Source organism: Megalops cyprinoides, chromosome 16, assembly GCF_013368585.1.
Source record: "Megalops cyprinoides isolate fMegCyp1 chromosome 16, fMegCyp1.pri, whole genome shotgun sequence".
Classification (NCBI taxonomy): Eukaryota; Metazoa; Chordata; class Actinopteri; order Elopiformes; family Megalopidae; genus Megalops; species Megalops cyprinoides.
This window is the reverse complement of record NC_050598.1, coordinates 16,185,671-16,206,069: the sequence shown is the minus strand read 5'-3', so window position 1 is coordinate 16,206,069 and position 20,399 is coordinate 16,185,671. Positions and strand designations below refer to the sequence as shown.

The 20,399-nt window shown below is 46.7% G+C and overlaps 2 protein-coding genes across 4 annotated transcripts; both read left to right on the top strand.

Moving 5' to 3' along the window:
* Window positions 1-780: 780 nt before the first annotated feature.
* lpar4 (lysophosphatidic acid receptor 4) lies at window positions 781-2,209 on the top strand. The gene has a single exon (XM_036548264.1). The coding sequence runs from the start codon at window positions 810-812 to the stop codon at window positions 1,869-1,871; it is 1,062 nt and encodes a 353-aa protein (XP_036404157.1). The 5' UTR covers window positions 781-809; the 3' UTR covers window positions 1,872-2,209.
* Window positions 2,210-10,465: 8,256 nt separating this feature from the next.
* On the top strand, window positions 10,466-18,345 carry p2ry10 (P2Y receptor family member 10). 3 transcript variants are annotated; one of them, XM_036548683.1, is made up of 3 exons: window positions 10,466-10,671; window positions 15,286-15,504; window positions 16,644-18,345. In XM_036548683.1, the coding sequence occupies exons 2-3, from the start codon at window positions 15,326-15,328 to the stop codon at window positions 17,476-17,478; spliced, it is 1,014 nt and encodes a 337-aa protein (XP_036404576.1). In that variant the 5' UTR covers window positions 10,466-10,671; window positions 15,286-15,325; the 3' UTR covers window positions 17,479-18,345. The 3 variants fall into 3 exon arrangements, with proteins under 3 accessions (XP_036404576.1, XP_036404574.1, XP_036404575.1); XM_036548681.1 differs by having other exon boundaries at window positions 16,641-18,345; XM_036548682.1 differs by lacking the exon at window positions 10,466-10,671 and adding an exon at window positions 11,558-11,593 and having other exon boundaries at window positions 16,641-18,345.
* The last annotated feature ends 2,054 nt before the right edge of the window (window positions 18,346-20,399 follow it).

The following is a 20,399-nucleotide window of genomic DNA, read 5'->3' as shown; positions in this document are numbered from 1 at the left end:
CAGGCAGAGGTCCAAGCCACAGCCCTCCCTTCTACTGTTTCAGGTGTTCTATGTATGTTACTGTATTACTGTATTGCTGTACATTACTGCTATAATCTTAGTGTGTGTGTTTGTGTGTGTGTGTGTGTGGAGGAGTGTGCAAGCGGGGAAAGAGCACACTTTTTTGTCTCAGCTACAGCCAAGAGCAACAGGTACAGAAATAACTCCATGGCTTGACCACTCCCCTGGCTCAGCGTTACTGGGGCAGGGGTGCACAACGAGAGCCTTTTTGTGCTGCCGACCACAGCTTCACCTTCTTGTCTGCCTCTATTTCTGTAAGTGGAGGGGGAGGGATTACGGGACAGCGTGCTGACAGGCTGAATAGCGGCGAAGGTCTCAGGGTTACAGCGGGGGACCGAGAGACAAGCGGCGAGGTCTCTTTGGCCGGGCGATAGGCGAGCGCGGGCCAGCTGGTGCCGCCTTTGATCTGGGAGAAGCAGGGACAGGTGAAATTCGGCCAGGCGTCTGCATGTACCCACACTTCTCCAACATGCTAATCCCACCCTTTTCCTCCCTCCTCCACTCCCTTCCACAGGAAACAGAAGCTGTCCTGGCCCTCGCAGCACAGCCAAAGGAGGCTGAGCTGAGTTTTGTTCACCGGGGAGCGACGGATCAGCGCCACTTCGGCTGTGAGCCCACGATGGGTAGAAAGGAGCACGCCTGGGAGCTCTGCTGCTGACAGCTGGGATTTTCGTGAGAGAGGCTTGGTCCACCCCCCCCTCCCCCCTCCCCCAGCCCCATTACAAACCCCCGATCCCTGCAGCATCACCATGGCGAGCCTGGCGCTGAACGAGAGCGGCATGGAGGACTGCGGCATCGACGACTCCTTCAAGTACAACCTGTACGGCGTGGTGTACAGCGTGGTCTTCGTGCTGGGCCTGATCACCAACTGCGCCTCGCTCTTCGTCTTCTGCTTCCGCATGAAGCTGCGCAACGAGACCACGCTCTTCATGACCAACTTAGCCCTGTCGGACTTGGTGTTCGTCTTCACCCTGCCCTTCAAGATCTTCTACAACGTCAACCGCCACTGGCCCTTCGGGGACGGGCTGTGCAAGGTGTCGGGCACGGCCTTCATCACCAACATCTACGGCAGCATGCTGTTCCTCACCTGCATCAGCGTGGACCGCTTCCTGGCCATCGTCTACCCTTTCCGCTCACGGTCGGTGCGCACCCGACGGAACGCCGGCATCGTCTGCGCGGCCGTCTGGCTGCTCATCCTGGGCGGGGGGATCTCCGTCACCTTCTTCTCCACCACCAACCGGGCCAACTCCAGCACCACCTGCTTCGAGGGCTTCTCAAAGAAGACCTGGAAGACCTACCTGTCCAAAATCACCATCTTCATCGAGGTGGTGGGCTTCCTCATCCCGCTGCTGCTCAACCTCACCTGCTCCTCCATGGTGCTCCGGACGCTGCGCAAGCCCGCCACGCTCTGCCAGATCGGCACCAACAAGGAGCGCGTGCTGCGCATGATCGTGGTGCACGTGGCCATCTTCGTGGTCTGCTTCGTGCCCTACAACTCCATCCTCTTCCTCTACGCCATGGTGCGCTCGCAGGCCCTGGCCAGCTGCGAGCTGGAGCGCTTCGCCCGCACCCTCTACCCCATCACGCTCTGCGTGGCCACGCTGAACTGCTGCTTCGACCCTGTGGTCTACTACTTCACCTCCGAGTCCTTCCAGAAGTCCCTGACCACAGGCAAGGCCCAGTCCAAACAGGAGAACACACTGAGGAGCGAAGTCCCGCTCTCCAGCAAGGAGGCCACTGACACAGAGGCAGCGGAGGCCAACAGGCAGGCCAGCAATGGCAAGGAGGTGATGTCCGAGACCCACTTCTGAACAGGGAACACAGGGGCGTAAGGTTCCGGTTAAAAGAAAGGATGGCAGTCTGTTGGCATCTCTCCTCATTGCCTGAGACAAATAAGCCATTCCCTCCTGAAATTAGGAGACAAATCAAAGGGGAGAGGAGTGAAGTATTGATGTACAGTTTTCTGGAGGACTAGGCCATGGAGGAAGGAGGCTGTTCAGTGTTATTGGAATACTACTATAGTTTTACTACTGTGTTTTTGTAGCATGACCTGGTATAGTGTTTGGGCCTGTCTATTTCTCCTGCTCCTGCAAAGTGTTATTTTGCCCTTGAGAAAATCAGATTGTTATAAACATAACCAAATCTTACTTTGACCCCATACCATAGGGGACTTTTTCAGTTAAAAAAATCAATCTGGTCAATGAATGTGTGTGAAAGTTGATCAATCAAGGATATGAATCGCCTTCACATCTGAGAAGACCAAATAATCCTTGTGATGTTTGAGCAATGTTGTAAAAAAGTCCCCTATCCCACATAGATGGTTTTTTATGTTGCTTTCTGGATTGGAAGGAAGCTTTAATGGCTGGTGGTAACTGAGAGCTTGTGTTCCTGTTTATGTTTTACATGTTTTGTGATGTTGCCCTCATCTTGTTTTGCAATCACAGTTTGTCCTTTCCCCAGAAACATCTCTCTTCAGAGATGACTGTAAGAGTCGTGCTCTGAGCTCCGTGGCACACTCTAACACTCTTTAACTCATTGTTCAGTGCCCATACAGTTCTGTACTTTCAAACAGACACTCCTGTTCCAGAGAGAAAACAAGATTTTCATGTTAACAAATCCTTCAAGACAAATTCCTACATTTAAATAGTTTGTTTACACTGTCTTAATCTCCTTTTGCCCCCTAACCTAGCTCACACAGACAAACTCACACGCATATTCCTGTACATACGCACACACCCACCTGCTTGCGCACACACACACACACACACACACACACACACACACACATACACACACACACAAAAGCACACTGGATTACAGATTTTTTGTTCATTCAATTATGTGATTTTTTTTGTATTGAATTTTAAAAAATTGTATTATACTGTTCATATGAAAAGACACTATTGTACAAAACAAGACAGTGTTCAGATGGGAAAACGATAAATTTTTCTGGAGTAGAAACTGTCAAAGAGACAAATAGTTGTAGTAAACACAGTGTCCGCTGTTAACAAAAGAGCACTTTTATATGTGGAACTCTGTCCATGTGAATGTCTGTCTTGTAGACCTGGAAAGAGAGGCGATTAAAAAAAACAAACATGTTCCAGAAACAAGTGCATAATTTATAGATTGTTACTTGGGGTCATGTGACTTATGGGCATGGGACCTGCATGTGAAGGTTGAAATGCATTACTGTGACATCAGAGGGAAGTGTCTCAGTGTTGTCCTACAGACAAACCAGAACAATGCTGCCAGACAGATTTCCATGATGGTGGTGTTTATGGTGTCAGCCCTGTCTTAGTAGTGTCTGTGTGTCAGCTATTTTCCTTCCAGCTGAGCTCTAAATGGCATGGCTGGAAAGCTCACTGAGCTCTCTGTTGCTGAGGCTGAGGAGAAAGGAACGTTTGAGGTGGATGCCACACCCAGTCACGGGGGGGGGGGGGGGGGGGGTTTCCACATTCTGGGCGGAACACCAGTATGGGAATCAGTCATCAGCTCTGTATTCCCTGTAGCGGCGGTGACTGAATGCTGATGTGTGTGAGTGTGTGTGTGTGTGTGTGTGTGAGTGTGTGTGTGTGTGTGTGTGTGTGTGTGTGGCTACAGTTCCTGGATGGGCATGGTTTCATCAGCCTCATGGACAGAGCTGTAGCTATTTCATGGAATTCCAGTCCCTGGCATGCCTTCCCACACATGTCAATCTGTGATGCTAATAAGATGTCAGATGCAGCATGAACAGTAGCATGGCAGGACTGAGAGTCAATTGAGCGGCCTAGCAGCTTTGACCCCCGCATTGACGCTGTTCCCTCCTCCACACTCCCTGGGCAATGGAGGGCAGGGTGGCAGGAGTTGCACAACAATATGTACTAGGCCTCTTATCTGAGCGTGCCCCGAATACAAGAGTTGTGCCTCTTACGCAAACCCGGGGGGGGGGAAATCCTGTTGTTCTGCAAGCCCCACGGTGTTCCCCGAGCCAAGCGCTCATTACGACCTGCAGCAATGGGGCATTGTCTCGCGCTGAATGAGGGGTCTTTAGCTTAATCACGCCCGGGTCCCGAGCGCTGCCTTAATTCTTCCAGATATGTTGCTGCAGGCTTTTTTTTCAGGCACGTAACATTCATTAGATTAGCTGGAGGATTTCAAATTAGCTCCTTTAAGTTGCTTATGCACCAAAACCCAGGGTTAAGTGATGGGGGCTGGTGGTCAAATAGCTCCTTGCTGGCTATGCAGCGCAAAGCAGAAGTGATGTTGGACAAAAAAAAAAAAATGGCTGAATCTTAAATTTTCATGCTTTCATGTCTCTTCCCATCAGTGTCTCTTTCTGCACTTACAGAGGAACAGAAGAATGTCCAAATCAAAGAGCAACTGTAATGAGTCACTTTTATTTACAGCATTAGTGATGCTTTCACCAGAAGAGATTTGTCACTTACTCTGCCCCTGTTAGCATTTTTACTCTGAGATTACATCAGTCCTGTGGAACAGACCAGCTTATGGTTACCAAGACCAGCCTGCAAAGCCACATAAAGCTAATATGGGTGACACTGTAATACTGTATTGGCAGCTGAGTGCTGGAGGCAGCAGTAGCCACTGTGCAGATGCATGATGACGGGGCTCTAGTTTATGTAGTACCACAATATCAGCCCATGCTTCCCCCCACAGAGCTCCTGTGTTTTGGGTGGCACTGGCATCTGTCTGCTGTCACAGTACAGTCCTCTGGGCATCCAGGGACGGGGGGGGGGCTGGGGTAACAGAGAAGAGCAAAGGGTACTGGAGTAGCTAATAGTGAGGGGAAGTGAAGTGCTGTGAGACCCATTCATGGATGTGACTGCCATCCAAGTATCAATCACTAATTGGCTAAACCAGCTGAATGATTTTGCTCTGTACTGAAGAACACCATGATTCTTTCACATTGCTGAGTCGCTGATAACAGCCGATGGGCCTCATTCTCCCGTCAGCAGTGTCTAAGAAAAGGGAGTGTTTTGGGAAGGGAGTGCTAGGTCAACCACAGAAGGAGAGGAAGTCACTGGGGCAGAGGATCGGGATGTTGGGAGTATTGGATATCACAGATGAGAGAAGGAAGGCACTAGAGCAAGAGGCACTGGGATGGCGCAGTGGGGTTATGGGAGCGCCGGAGCAAACAGACAGGATGGGGAACGCTACGGGAGCGTGACTACCGAACACACAGCTGACCTTTGACCTTCCCAGGGCCAGCCTGAGGGTCAGGGCTGTGACTGAATGGGGTGAGCGAGGTGTACAAAGATATGTGGGGTAAATCTGGCTCCGACCCACAGCTGCTATTAATAAAACCTAGCGGAGCCGCTCTCAGCCACCCCCACGTTCGCAACAAACTTCAGGATGTCATCTTTATTGTCGTTAAAATTCCTCCTTCAGCTATTTCCTGTCTTGTGTATGTGCAAGGGTATCAGCCAGTGGACATGGAGAGACATGATTTACTCTTTTTATTGCTAGCACTTGATTATTCATAACCAACTGTTTGCTCAGCTAAGTAAATCTGAGACCAGTTTATCTGTATGTGTGGAAATCTAGGAAAACTGCTTATTTCAAACTAGTGGAGACCTATTGAAACACTTCAAGAGTTATTTCCTGTTTACAGATAAGCCATACGATGCTGTAAAAATGAATACAGACGTGGTACTACACCAAATGCTTGCCCTGGAGTTCATGGTTTTATGCCGTCACCACATGCTCACACATGTTAAAACGGAGAAGCATGGCAATCAGATCTTATTTCAAAACATCTGAAGTGTTCTAAATGATGAGGCAATTCTTGTAAAAGGAAAAAACAAATGCTCAGACATGCTATTTCTCTGTTGTGGCTGGCCTCTGAGCACTACTGCATAATTTTCTTGATCCTGTGGCAAGACAGGACGTTCTGAGGATGGGTCATTTCCTGCTGATCACAGTTTCTGTCAACAGAGCCATCAGAAGACGGAGGCATTCAGGGTCTGGCTTCCCCAAAGGGATTGTGGAAGAGGTTTTAGGGAACATTGTACACAAGTTTCCAATTCTCTGTCCAGCTTCAAGAGAATGGGTGCCTCCCAATCATGGCTCTTTAGGGTTAAAAAAAAAGCAGCTCCTCATCAACCAGCCTTGGATAGTTCATTTTTAGTTCATACTCGGCAGATCATCTGAAAAGATGGCATTCACCTGATCCACGGCCCTCAGAAGACTAGCTTGCTGTGTTTGGCCGGTTTTCTATAAATATAATTAAAGACATGCATAGGAATGCACTGGTCAAAACGTTGGTTCTTATGATACGTAGACACTGATAGGTACAGTAGGCAGACTCAAACTGGTTTGTGCCTACTGGTGCATGTCGATGAAATGTGTGAGCGCAAGCATGCGTGCCTCTTTTTCTGTGTGTATATGAGAAGTAAATAGCATTAGCAGTGGTGTCCTCTGATGAGATTACAGCGGTACACAGCTCTAATGCAGGGGGATGTGGTGTACAGCGGTTTAATGTCATTACCAGCTCTGGGGCCAGGGAGAGCTGCTACTCCCTCCGTAGAGTAGAACCACGAGGTTGCTGGTGTCCGTCTGCGCCCCCCGGGCGGAGGCTGGACCGACTGACTGACAGCACATCACTCCCAATTGTGGCAGGATTGCTGCCTCTTCGCACGCATGACCTCTCATCGTGGCTAACATGTAACATATTCCCACAGCATTCCTGCGATGGTGTTTTCGCACGAGGTTAGATCTGCAGAATCAGCAGGGTTCCCAGAGTTGCTGCAAACCAAAGCAGAAGTATACATTGGTGCAGGGTGCTTCCTCTCCCCACATGCCATACAGATCTCTTAAGCAGTGTGGCATAATGCAGAAGAGGAACTGTAGCATCCCAAAGGTTACCAGTTCAATCCCCAGGTGGGACACTGTGTTGGTTCCTTTGGGAAAGGTACTTAACCTGAATTGTCTAAGGTAATGTCCAACCATATAAATTGTAACATATGCAAGTTACTACAGATAAGAGCCTCTGCTTATCAAATGCAATGTGAAGAATTTCATGTCTTGTGTGTTTGGCTCTGATTGCCATTTGTTTTCTTACCGTGCCATGTGCTTGGGACACTGTTACCCTCTAGTGGTGATGGGAAGGACATGCCTTATTTCTTTGAGCCATTGTGAAATATACAGCACAGCACCGGCAGGTGACTGCCCTTCTCCCTTTCTGTATTTTCCAGTGTTTATTCTGTTTGTTTCCTTTGATTTGCAGCCAAACTGCCACTTCAGTGGTCACGGGCACAGAAATATAGACAGCTAAAATAGAGCATGAAGCAAGGAGCTGTACTGCACATCTCAAGAACAAAAGTGACCCTGTTACAACATGGGGTAATGTTGGAATCTCTGGGTTCATGTGGACTGCTGGAAGCAAATTACTCCAGCAGTCCACATGAACCCAGAGACACAAGTCTGTTTATGTGTTTATGTGTGTGTGTATGTCTGTTTGTGTGTTGTGGTTGTGTGTGCAGTCAAGCCGCTCTGTTTCCTTTGTGGTAGGGAGAGCTGGCCTGGGCATGCATGAGCAGTGTATAGAGGTCCTTTTATTGCTAAGTGTTTCTACACTGAGCCACCATTCTGGCTCACATGATTAAGGAAGGAGCATTGCATTTTACTGCAAATTTAAAAGATCCCCGTGTGACGGTGGACCAATCATCAGCAAGGGCGGAAAGTAGAATTTGAGGCTGAGAATGATGTCACAATAGGCTTTTACAAAAGCCAGTCTCAATTGTGCTGTTTGGGGGACTTCTATTTGGTGTGACAAAGAGGAAGGAACAGCTGAGGGATTGCCTACGCTGTGCTCACTTTGACGGTGGATGAAGGTTCTGTGTGGTCAGGATCCAAGAGGTGCATCAGCATGAAAAACACTTGTAACCAGAGGGTTATGGGGTCTAATCCCCAGTTGGGCATTGATGCTGCATCTGTTCCTTGCTAGCTGAAGGAATGGATAACTGCAAGAGTGCATCCAGAGGTATTGCTCCAGCAGCGGTGCAAGACTGTGCTGATCACACTTTGGGTGTTGTGGGAGAGTGCATGTGACCTAGAGTTCCACTTGTAACCTTTGCTTGTCTCGCATGTCATTCTGGTCTGTGCCACTGCGAATGATAAAGGTCACCGCCACAGCCACATCTACTGCCACCACGTGCTGCAGCTTTAGGCGTCTACGCAGATGAGACGTCATTCGCAGTGGTTGGAAGCGAAAGTGGAGCAGTCATCCTCATCACCATTCAGAACTGTGCTGCAGACCCTTGCACAGGCACGGGACTCACACGTGCATGCTGTACTGCACCGTGGAAACAGGTGCTAATGGCACGCACTACTGAGTCTTTATTTTATGTCCACAGCCAGATAACGTTCCTCAATTGCAGAATGCTATTCGCAGACCTTGCTGCAACAAGGCCATCATTTAAAGAGTTTTTATTTATTATGTGCTATTGCTTTGGAGCTCACTTCAGAATTTAACCACACCTAACTGCTGCCATCAAAGTGGGAGATTAAAATCCTGGTCAAGATTATGTCACATTATAGTCAGTTAGCAGACACTGATCCAGACTGACTTAGGTTACCCGGACAGACTGACAGAGGTTACCCATTTATACAGCTCGATATTTACTGAGGCAATTCTGGGTTAAATACCTTGCTCAAAGGTACAAGAGCAGTGCCCCAGGGGGGAATCAGACCAGCAACCTTATGGTTACATGTTCTGCTCCTTACTGCTGTGCTACGCTGCCACAGCCATCACTCTCAAAATCACTCTTTTGATTATTTATACTGCATTTATTGAATGAACATGTTGTCAGGTAGGTTCATAAAAAAAAAAAAAAGAAATTCTGTGGCACAGATGGATTCAGTTCAGTGTGAAACAGAAGTGCTTAATATTAACCAGACTACCGTGGGGAACTGGAAAACAAAGAAACAGAGCAACAAAACTATGCAATAAAGGCATGCTATGTTGTTCCGCTGTTGACATGCTGTCACAATTTGGCACTGCACGCTAACCATTACATTAAGAGTGATCCACTTCTTCATTTATCTATGTGAACTGTAATGTGTATGAGTGTTTGAGGAAGATGATGGAGGGAGAGATGGCGTGGTGCATGTACGTGTGAGCCTAAGACAGAAAGACAAGTGGACAGATAGAGAGGTGGGACGAAAGTGTGTATTGGGTGGTTGTGGGGCGAGGGAGTGGGCGGGTGGGTGTCTATCATTGTGTCTAAGTCTTTAATTGGTTGGTCATGCCCGAGGAGGCGTGTCAGTTGGTCACTGCAGAACAGCTGGTGGCACCTGCACTCTTTGTTTGTGTTTGCCTGAGGCACATCCTTGTTTGCACAATGTCAACGAGCACCTGCTAACGGCAGCATGACTCCATGGATAAGCAGCACGCAAGGGAAGCTATCAACCCAAGCTGCCCTACCTGGACTACTTCTGACCTGGCCTCCTTCTGCACAGGTAAGAGCAGCCCTCCTCCCATCTCTGTCTTCATACCAAACCACACAATCATTCTGTCCCATGATGCACAGCAGTTTCATGTCTATTTTACCTCATATGGCACTAGTGGTATTGTAAACACAGTAGAAATGTGCATGGGAAAGTTTTTGTGATTTTGGTAACACTTGGGTGTACCTGCATGGCTGTATACAAAAGAACCGGCTCCACAGGCAGTCACACTCTGGTTCAACTGAATTCACCATATGGAAATTAAGTCAAAATAGTTCACAAGCTAGAGGCCACCTGAAACCGTCAGAAAAGATTAAATAGGACATAGCCAGTTATTGTGTCCTCCCTGCCATTCCACAATGGTTAGAATTACATCCCCAGCTCTGTGGAAGGTCTAGGCTATAGCCCCCCAAAACCAATTTGCACTCCATGTACAATGCCTGCAGCTCTCAACATGATCACTGCAAGGTGAGTATCTATTTTTGACAAATGCATCAGTGTAGCCTTTAAATGACGTGACTGCCTGACACAGTCAAAGAGGGGCGTGCTGCGGAGCTTTTAATATCTGGGACGAGAAATAGGGAAGCTTTTCAACAGCACTGTAACAGCCTGGGGGAGAAATGAGACACAAAGAAAGGCATTGAGGAGAGGGACATCAGGGTGTTGGGCCATGCTGAGGGGAGACGCAGAGACAGCGCAATATTTCCCCTGCACTGGAGGGGCTGTGTCTGCAACTGAGGATCTGAAGGCTGGTTGTAAGGACCAATGTCATAGAAGGAGGATGCTCACAGTCATTTCTGTGTTCAGCTGTTCCCTGGTGATGTTGCTTGAGCAGAAGAAAACACAACAGAACAAAACCGGAAAAGCCCCCGCACACCTTGGTTTCGGGGGCAGCGTTGCCCTCACACGTACATGTGTGTTGTATTTGTCTGCTGCTGCTAAGCAGCAGACGTAAAAGAGCGCGCAAGAAAAACATTGCGGCAAACAGTGGGGGAGCGCGTAGAGCATGTGAGATTCAGATAGCGGGTAACTTCCTCCTCACACGCTCAAACTACTGAGGCAATTGTCTTGGCTGAAAAAGCAACTGCGACAAGCAAAGAGCAGCAGGGCCAGAAAGCACAGCCACGTCTGGACGGGATTTCGCCAGTCTCCACAACGTTCGAACAGGTAAGCTGGAGGCAGAGGGAAAGAGCCTGGGGAAAAAAGGACAGATAGCAAAAAAAAAAAGCTTTGTCAGAGTGTTCTGCAGAGCTGAGTTTCAGCGCAGCTGCATGGTGGAAGTTGGGTCTTTGTCGCATGACTTTATAGTTGAGACTGGAATGGCTGCTTTGTACAATCCTGTGAGGTGGGAAAGCCTTTCGGGTTTCTGGTCTCCATTTGAAACAGAAGTGCTTTTCAGAAGGTGTAGTTCCTCAGGGAATGCCGCACTTATTTTGCTGAGCTGACTGACTTTCCGATCAAGCAACGACTGGGGTGTGTTACTCTTTTGCGAATGTCATGGTTGTCTCAGAGCCAGACAGCAAAGCTGACTTGCTGACCAAGAAACTCCATAATATGTGTTTGTAAGAGCTGTGACTTCTGTATTCCTGTGCAGTATGAGAAGCAGCAAAGTGCATTTTGTAAAATGGCAGGTTTACATCCTACTCACAGTGTGATATACCTGCTTAGAGATCAGATGGGGACACCGGGAGGATGTTTCTGCACAGGATGTTCCAATATGAAAATGAAATATGTCGTAATATATCGAGAAATACATTGTTGAGCCCAAGAATATGTTGCAAATACTGTTAAATATATTAATGCAAAACAGAAATATATTTCAATATACCAAAAAGACAATAATTTACATATTATCAATATATTGATTGATCTAAAAATATAGTTTCTAAAATATACTTTCAATATAATATTTTTTGAATGGTGTAGTGGAGTGCTACATTGCAGCCTACTGCAGTTTGTAATTCACTTTCTAAGGCACGGGCACTATGGACACTATTGCCATATATGCTTTATATGCTCATTAAAAAGGCACCTTGGTTGTATTTGTTCCCTAGAAAATTCGAGGAAAGTGGCTGATTGGACACAACAGGTATTTATAATTTGTCTCTTGAGGGCTTTCTACTTGCTTTGTGCTTTAAAACCTCAAACATTAAAAAAATCCCTGGCATTCCCTTTCGCAAAACAATCCCCCCCAAATAGAAAGTTATTTCAAGGTGCAGTAATGACTGTATGCCAAAAGAAAAGGTACAGTGTTGATCATTCACTGAATACGTGTCTAGGTCCTATTCAAAGAAGGACCTAAGAATAATCAGGACCGCTCCAAAAAACAGATGAAAAGATAAAAAGATGAAAAACAAGTTCAGTGCGCGAGGCATGCGGACTGCATGTGCACATGTTAGTTTCATGTTCCTCGTCTATCGGGAGGCAATGCAAAGAGCACAAAGTCATGACAAAGGGCAGGTGCCCCAGCACAGAGACACGGAAGACAGATTTATTACCGTTTGGTCTGAGGAAATACAAAGGGTCTGCACAGGGCGTGTTCTCTGAAATATTAAATGGCAGTTATTCTCTGGTTTGTGGTTTAGAGAATGCGTTGCAGGTTGCATCAGCGCGGGCATGCTCTGTGTCCAGTCACTGGTGACATGCAGAGCCATCCCCTAGTCCCTCCCTCTAGGTACTCAAGAAAGGCCTAGGGGAAGGGACTACGGGGTAGCTCTGGATTGGGCACATGCCCCCTCAAACCTCCCTCTGTGTTGTGTCACTTCACGTGAGAAATGGGCACCTGTTTTCTGTCATTACAATTTCTGAATCTGCCATTTTTCCACAGAAACATAATATTCTACAAAACCTTTGTTATTTTTGTTTGTTTTTAAAGAAAGCTACAGAGAACAGGGAACTAACTTACACATGCATGTGAACAATGGCTTTATGCCAAAATGCCTTTGTATTGTAGTTCCCCATGCTTTATTGCTTAGTGCCAGTAATAATAAAAAATAAGCGTTTGGAAATAACATGAAAACATACTGATTGGGGCAAAAAGTTTTATATACTACAGTTTTCACAATGCCTGAAGAGTTAGTGGAACAAGTCTAAAAAACACCAAAATGAAATATACACAGAATGTGTAACCCTAGAGGCTCACTGTTACTTGCTGCAGCATGTGTAATAGTACAATTCGTAAGCTAAATTAAGACAAAACAGAAATCAGAAGTAGTACATTGCTAAAAACAGAGAGGAGATCAGCTCCAGATAGCTTGGTTTCAGTATGACACATTGCCGTTCATGCCACAATCGGTAATGGATACAGCGTTTTAAGTGTGGGAGTCTTTATATGTATGTATTTTATATATGCAGATGCTGCCTGGGTGTGCAGAGCTTTCAGCATGTGAGCAACATGGGGCCAAAGCCACTGTGCAGGTTCACACACTGTAACATAGCAGCAGAGTTTGTCCTTTGAGGGAACTGTGGTGTTTCTTTACAGGATAAGAAACATTTACAGCAAATACTGTACAGTATATTGCATGGTGCATTTGCTTAGCAATACACCATAATAAGAGTTACACAGCTTACATTAGTTGTCTGTTGTTCATTTATACACCTGGATATTTACTTCAGTCATGAAAGCATCCAAAGTATGGTTCGAATGCAGAAATACCCCACCCACTCACTCACAAACACACGCACACACACGCACACACACACACACACACACACACGCACACACACACACACACACACACACCTCCTGTCATTCAGATTCAAACCTGCAATCTTGAGGTTAGACATTTACTTCCCTAACCACTATGCCACAATGCCAAATGAAGGTGCTGCATGGGACCTTTGAAGAGACAGTGGGTTTCAGGTCAGGGCCTGTGAGTGTTTATCACTCATTGACAGACTGTTTTGACAGAATTCCTGCTTCTGCACTTATTGTGACACAGCAGGTTCATGTCTTTGCACAGATGAGTGAGTTACTGGGCGAGTCAGCTCAAACGTGTGTGGAGCACAGGGCATTTGTACCTGATCACCACGGGATGTACAAGGGCATGTAGGGACTCTTAGCAATAGCAATGTCTCAGCATTGCAGAGATACACTGTTTTTCCTGCTAGTCCATGTGGCACATGTTTTGACAGAGGGAATCAACATAATGTATGCCTATTAAGACATGAAGCTGTGCTGGGACCAGGTAGAAAGACAGAAGACACTGGGCCCCTAGTGGCAGTGGAGACAGGCAAGAAAAGCTCAGTGTTGAAATGGAACTAGCTGAACGTCATAGGCCACTGTCCCCTCAGTAGAGGCAGCCCAGGTTGAAACGCAGAATAAGCAGACACTGCGCAGAGCAAATGGCATATCTGCACGTTCTGCTTGTAAGGTGCTAGGGGAATTTTTTGAAAATGAGTTGTGGGTACAGCTGGCTTATAAAAGAGGTGAAAATTAGTGCAGTACTGTTTTATGTATTGCTAAAGAAAGAAAGCCACTGCTTGTTATCAGACACACAGCCACTAACCGCCTTCCGTGGGGCATTCTTGTTAGACAAACACATGGCAAAAGATGCCAAATAATTACACCAGTCTGTGCATTAAGATGTATACATCAGCTAATATCTGTCTCTTTCTCTTGCCATCTCTTTCTCTGTGACTCTCTTCTCTCTCTGCATCTCTCATTGACCTTCCTCTGGTCTCATTATATAATTTTCATCCTCTCTTACCTTATCTCACCCTGTCTGTCTGTCATCTGTCTGTCAATTTCTCTTTCCTCTCCCCCTCCTCTCTCGTCACCTCTCTCTCAGTCTCTCTCACTCTCGCGTGCTCTCTCTCACTGGTCTGCACAGGAAGGGAGTAGTCCCTTGTGAAAGATGGCAGGGCCCTCAGTTGAATAGCAGGAACATACAGCAGCGCTCATGGCACACTAGATAAGAGGGTGGCTCCTGCTTTTGGAACCACATCCTGTTGTCATGAATTGAAGGAGGGTCCTGGCCAAACTGCTCTGATTTGTGCGTCTGGATTGAGAATACCGCAGACATATCGCGTGTTTCAGCCATTCCATAACTTTACATACTGCATGCATCTAGTTGCACCATACAAACCACCTTGTTTATCTAATTGTGGACAGTCTGCTGTGGCAGCGGAAATGGCGTGGTCATTCTACCTCGCTCAGGCTCAAATCAAACCCCGGGGTGGTCCGTTCATGGGGTTCAGGGGGTGTTGCTAATGGTGGGTGTTGTGAGTTGAGTTACCATGTGATCTCACACACTGACTAGTGTGATCGGATCGAATTACAAATGTAACGGCTGGTTCAGATTAGCCGGCCATTGATAGCACATAATGTGGGTTGATGATGCTGCTCAGTCCCAATCAGTAATTAATGCTGACAGGCCAGCCCACCATGTCTGTGGCAGGGAATCAGCCAAGTTTCCTTCAGAGGAGGTTAAGGAAGCTGGAGGGAAAGTACACTGGGCTGGGGCTTTCAGTATTTGAAAAACATTGTACTTGTCCAGTTCCTCTAAGTGTCACTTTCTGTGTTGTCAGTGAATATTGTTTGTAATCACCTTTATCAAAGAGTCAGTGTTAATCTGTGATTGCAAGTTTAACATAAGTTCCTGTTTTATCCTTTTCTCAAGCACACATCAGGGTGGCCTGAGGTTACACATCACTGATAGTACTTTTTTTTTCATAAAGTCTAAATAACTCTAAATAACACTAATCTGATGCTACCTCCACTGAAAGAATGCTGTATTTTTGCAGCGATAATAATACCATTCTTGCTTCATTCCTGTTCAGACAATTTCTGGAGAGCCACAATAAATGAGGCAGGATCAGGATGGGCTCCCAGAATGCATTCTGCCCAGGAGGAAACTCTACCATCTGCAACTGTTCCTATAACATGACCTCATGGGAGCAAACCATGGACCATCTCTACACCTACTTCTACCTGATCATCTTCATCCCTGGGTTGCTGGGCAACAGCCTGGCACTGTGGGTACTATGTCGCTTCATCAGGTGAGCACAGAGCTCCGCAGCTCACACCATAACAGGCAAACATTTCTGCAACCATGGAAAGATGTAAATGTGAACAGTTACGCAACAGTTACATGCGGTTTAGGAAGTGAGAAAAGCTTAATGCATAGAAAGTACAGTTGACCCTCCCACATCGCAGTGTAGCGAAGGGTGAGAGCAAAGAGCCTGGCTCGTTGGTATAGCAGTCAGAGCGCATACTCAACCGTAGTGACAGCACTCTGTCACACTGCCCTCCCCCTCGGGAAGCACACCAAGGTGTCCCTCACACATTCCCCTGCCATACTTCTCCCATCCCAGGGTGCCCCACTCACCAGTGCTTCACCCATCTCTGGGGTCCCTCACACTGGGGTCAACCTTACCCAGGGGTCCCTCGTACTGCTCACACACCGGGCACGCCTCTGATGGCCTCATGGCAAGCCATCCCACTCTGACACCATTTGTAGCAAAGGGCGAGAGCAGTCACCCCATCTGGCCTCGAACCCAGGTCTACAGGGTACCAAACTGCAGCTTCGACCGCAACACCAAAGAGCTTCTTTGGCATCACGGTCAAAGCTGCAGTTCGGTACCCCGTAGACCTGGGTTCGAGGCCAGCAAGGTGCCTGCGAGTTGCTAAGGTTTCAGTAGAGTAGCACCTATCCTCCAACTGGGGTCAACGTCACTGTAGTGCACTGTGGGACTTGTAGTGTGAAAAACAGCTATTTGCTACATGTGAGTGTATCCAGTGATTGCATTTATCTCAAATTAGTGCTCCTGTACAAGTACAAAGGCTGAAAAGATCAAAATGTGTAATCTGAAGCGGCAAGTCTGTAATTGTTCACTAGTTAGCTAGGATAAAGTATTGTAGTACTGATGTAAGACTCAAATATGGGGAATATATGTTGATGTAGGCCTTAAGAACATACAGCATTAAAAATAAATAAAACTGTCTGTTTCTACAGCTAGACAGCCAGCAGAAGCAAGCTACTGTAGGTAACTGAATTCTGTAGATAAACATTTTGGCAGATGCTGCTACAATATTTCTGATCTATTAGAAAAAACTTAACTATCTCTACCAGAAATTGTCCTCTACACAGGGGTAGGTCTGAAGTGTCTTAACCTGATCGGGCCTTTGTTCTAAGCAGAAAGAAGACCAAAGCTATCATCTTCATGATCAACCTGGCGATCGCTGACCTGGCTCACATCCTGTCCCTGCCCCTCCGCATCTACTACTACTTCAACCACACCTGGCCCTTCGGCAAGGGGCTGTGCATGCTCTGCTTCTACCTGAAGTACCTCAACATGTACGCCAGCATCGCCTTCCTGGTGTGCATTAGCATCCAACGCTGCGTCTTCCTCATGCACCCCTTCTGTGCCAAGAAGTGGAAGCGGCGCTACGACGTGCGCATCAGCATCGCCCTATGGCTCGTGGTGGGCTTCTTCTGCTCCCCCTTCATCATCATGAGGTCCAACTCCTCCTCCAACGCCAACGGCAGTGGCTGCTTCAAGGACCTGCCCACCCGCAAGCTGAGCCCACACCTGGTGGCGCCTATGGTGGCCTTCGGCGAGCTCCTGGGCTTTGTGATCCCACTGACCATCATCATCTTCTGCTCCTATAGCATCACCCGGTCCCTGAGGCAGGACTTCCCCGGCCAGCAGACGGTCAGCGACAAGCACAAGGCCCTGCGCTTGGTGCTCGTGTGCACGGGGGTCTTCCTCTTCTGCTTCGCCCCCTACCACATCAACTTCCTGTTCTACATGATGGCCACCCAGGACATCATCACGAGCTGCCCCCTGCAGCTGGTGGTCATGCACTTCCACCCCATCTCCCTCTGCATCGCCAGCCTCAACTGCTGCCTCAACCCCCTCATCTACTACTTCCTGACCACCGAGTTCCGTCAGCAGCTGTCCCGCCATGGGAGCTCCGTGCTGAGGGGTCGTCTGATGAGCCTGGAGAGCAGCTCCTCAATCAGGGAGTAGTGGGGCAGAAGAAAGGGGCACACGCGTGGTACACGTACAGTCTGCTTGGCTTTACGGTGGTGTAAAGACTGGAGAAATAGACTGCCGTGTCTGTGCCAGTGCTAATGCTAATGCTAAGTATTTCTGAACTGCTGAAACGCCATTGGAGTGTTGAGACTAATGAGCCTGGCCGTACTGAGAAGTGACTCTCCTGTTCCCATGCCTGTGAAATACCTGAAGGCATGAGACACAAGGGCAGTTCTAGCAGGTTACACATGCCAAAACATCCCACATAGAGGAAAACAGCAATATGAGGCCATAAATATGATGCTTTCTATATTTCAGTTTTGGGTATGACCTAGCAACCCAATCGATCTGCCCTTAAAGGACAGTTTAATCAATTTCAAAGTGCTTATCTGCTTTTCTATTGTAGGTTATATTGACTTTGAGCTGAATAATCTTGGCCAAGTATTGTGAATCCCAAAGACTTTAAGACGGTCTCTAAAAATGGTGTTTCATTGTTGTTCCTGTGTCAGAGAAACTTTTTTGAATAAAAATGCTTTACGCTTTTAAAGCTAAAATTTTAAGTCTTTGACAGGGATATTCACAAAATACTCATTTTGAACAAAATGCACAATAGTGAAAAAGGTTATGAATACAAGTCATGGCCAATCCTCAAGCTATTTTTTTATTTTTGGATGGATACTGTCAGGTGATGAGCCAAGCTTTATTCCCTAACTTTTTAGCCCTTGGGGCAAGGGGTTTGCCTGCAAAATCTGTTCTCTCTTTTCCCGGTCAAATGTGATAGATGGGGAGAGAGGCTATCAAAAGCTAGCTGAACTTACAGATGTGTTCTTAACACACTAATTTTTCAATAAAAGCTGAAATGCACAGCAACACTGTCTCTGTCTCTCTCTCTCTCTGTCTGTCGGTCTTTCTCTTTCTCTCTCTCTCTCTCTCTGAGATATTCTGCCACATATCAATCATCTCACTGTATTGGAAGGCAGTGGCGGCTTAAGATTCATCAGACTATTGATGTTCACCCTGATATTAAGACCCAGATGGTGCAGCTGTCTGACCCAATCCATCCACCTGGAGCCCTGACACAGCGCTGACCCCCTCAGCACATGCTCTCAGAGGCCCACTGAGCCTGCTCAAGGGCTGTAGTGAAGGTAAGAGACAGGCAACACATTCACTGCGAAAGGGGCGAGGGCCTTATTTACCCATGAGTCTGGGCATGGGGCAGCTGCTTCCCTTGGCGGTTGCTGTGGGTTTTCTGGCAGCTGCTAAACTCAAAGCAGGAACAGAAAAGTTTCCCATGCGCTGTGTGTCTGTGCCTAGCTGTGAAGCTGACGGTTTAACTGCTGTCCTATCATTTGTCGCTTTTGTTTGCTTGTCACTCAACACCAAAAAAGTCCAAGTTATGATTATCAATGAGAATGTTTTATTATAAAGCTCTTCGTTTCTAAATGATCTCTGTCAGCATTTGGCCAATATTCCAAGACTGAAGTCACACGGTGCTTTTTGACTCAAACATCTTAAATGAATTTTAAAATTATTGCAGTTGATTTTTTAATTTGGTTTGATTCTGAACAAATTTTTATTTCTGAAAATTCCATTCCAAGTTTATTGTGAGATTACAAAAAATGTACTTTCCTTTGTACATATGTATTCTTTTCCAAGACAGCAAGCTAAATGTATGCAATGCTAACTACCATTACTACTAGTACTAATAATAATAATAATACACCCATATTGTCATTGAGCAGCAAGATTCATCACCACACTGAAAAGTGAAAAGTTTATCAAAGAGTTTCTTCTCTTCTAGAAAATGTGTTGTGTTTCTTCACACTGTTTACACGGAATGCTGCATACATTTTATGTGGGTGGCACTTTGCAAGAGCCAGTGTGACATACTGCACCCATGGTTTCACAACCATCAAAACACAGATGAGTTTCCAACCAACTCCCCCAGTGGGCTTTTTGAATAGCTAAGCCCAGGCCTCAATCATACATCTCTAAAGACACAGACCTGCAATTGACACATGTGACTATTATATATGACTATTACTTTTAGCTCATCTAAAAGCCAAATGTGTGTTCAGATGCATTACATTATTGCTATTTAGCGGACATCTTGTTCAGAGCAACATACAATTTCTATGCATTTATACATCTGGATATTTAATGAGGCAGTTATGGGTGAGGTACCTTGCCCAACAGTACAACAGCAGTGCTCTAGTGGGGAAATGAATCAGCAACATTTCAGTTACAAGCCTTGCTCCTTAGCCACAGTCCCGCCCAAATACTACAAGGAGTGTTGAAAAGTGGAGGCAGGCATGAGTAGGCTGCATTAATGACCATGAAGTTTAGGTGGCATTTCAATGCCAGTCAGCTTCATAACATGCCCACACACACACCTGTGGTTTGTTCAAGTTGGTTAAGTTATACCACCATACTTGAGAGTGGTCCCAATAAGAGAATGGGTAACCTAAATGCAAAGTTCTGTGTGGGCTGTATTTTTTCCCTTGTTTCAATGTCTTAAAACTGGTTCATCAATTAAGCGTAAGACATCACCGCCAAGTGTGGCTGCTGCTGATGCTTTTGATATCTGCCTTCCCAGTATGGTCACATCTGTAGGTTGAATGAGAAAGCCCCATTTGATATTTTGGCGTGTTTCATCATCACTAACACTTGGCGATGTAATGTTGTCCCAAGCCACTGATAGAGGCACACATACTTGGAACCCTACAGCTAATGTAATACTGTGCAGCAGCCCTCTGTCAAGCAAAGCAAGTAGGCTGGACCAAAAAAATGCAATTACAGTAGTGGACCAGGGAGGCAGTATTGGGGCATCAATCATTATGTGTTTATCTCAGCCAGGAAAATGGTTGTCTTGAAGGTGCAGAGGGTGTCATCCCACTGCCATCACACTGGCGCAA

Bases quoted from the DNA above. Each gene is read 5' to 3' on its own strand.
- p2ry10 (XM_036548681.1), top strand. From the start codon at position 15,326: ATGGGCTCCCAGAATGCATTCTGCCCAGGAGGAAACTCTACCATCTGC. The intron at 15,505-16,640 runs GTGAGCACAGAG...CTTTGTTCTAAG, and splicing joins GTACTATGTCGCTTCATCAG to CAGAAAGAAGACCAAAGCTA.
- lpar4 (XM_036548264.1), top strand. From the start codon at position 810: ATGGCGAGCCTGGCGCTGAACGAGAGCGGCATGGAGGACTGCGGCATC.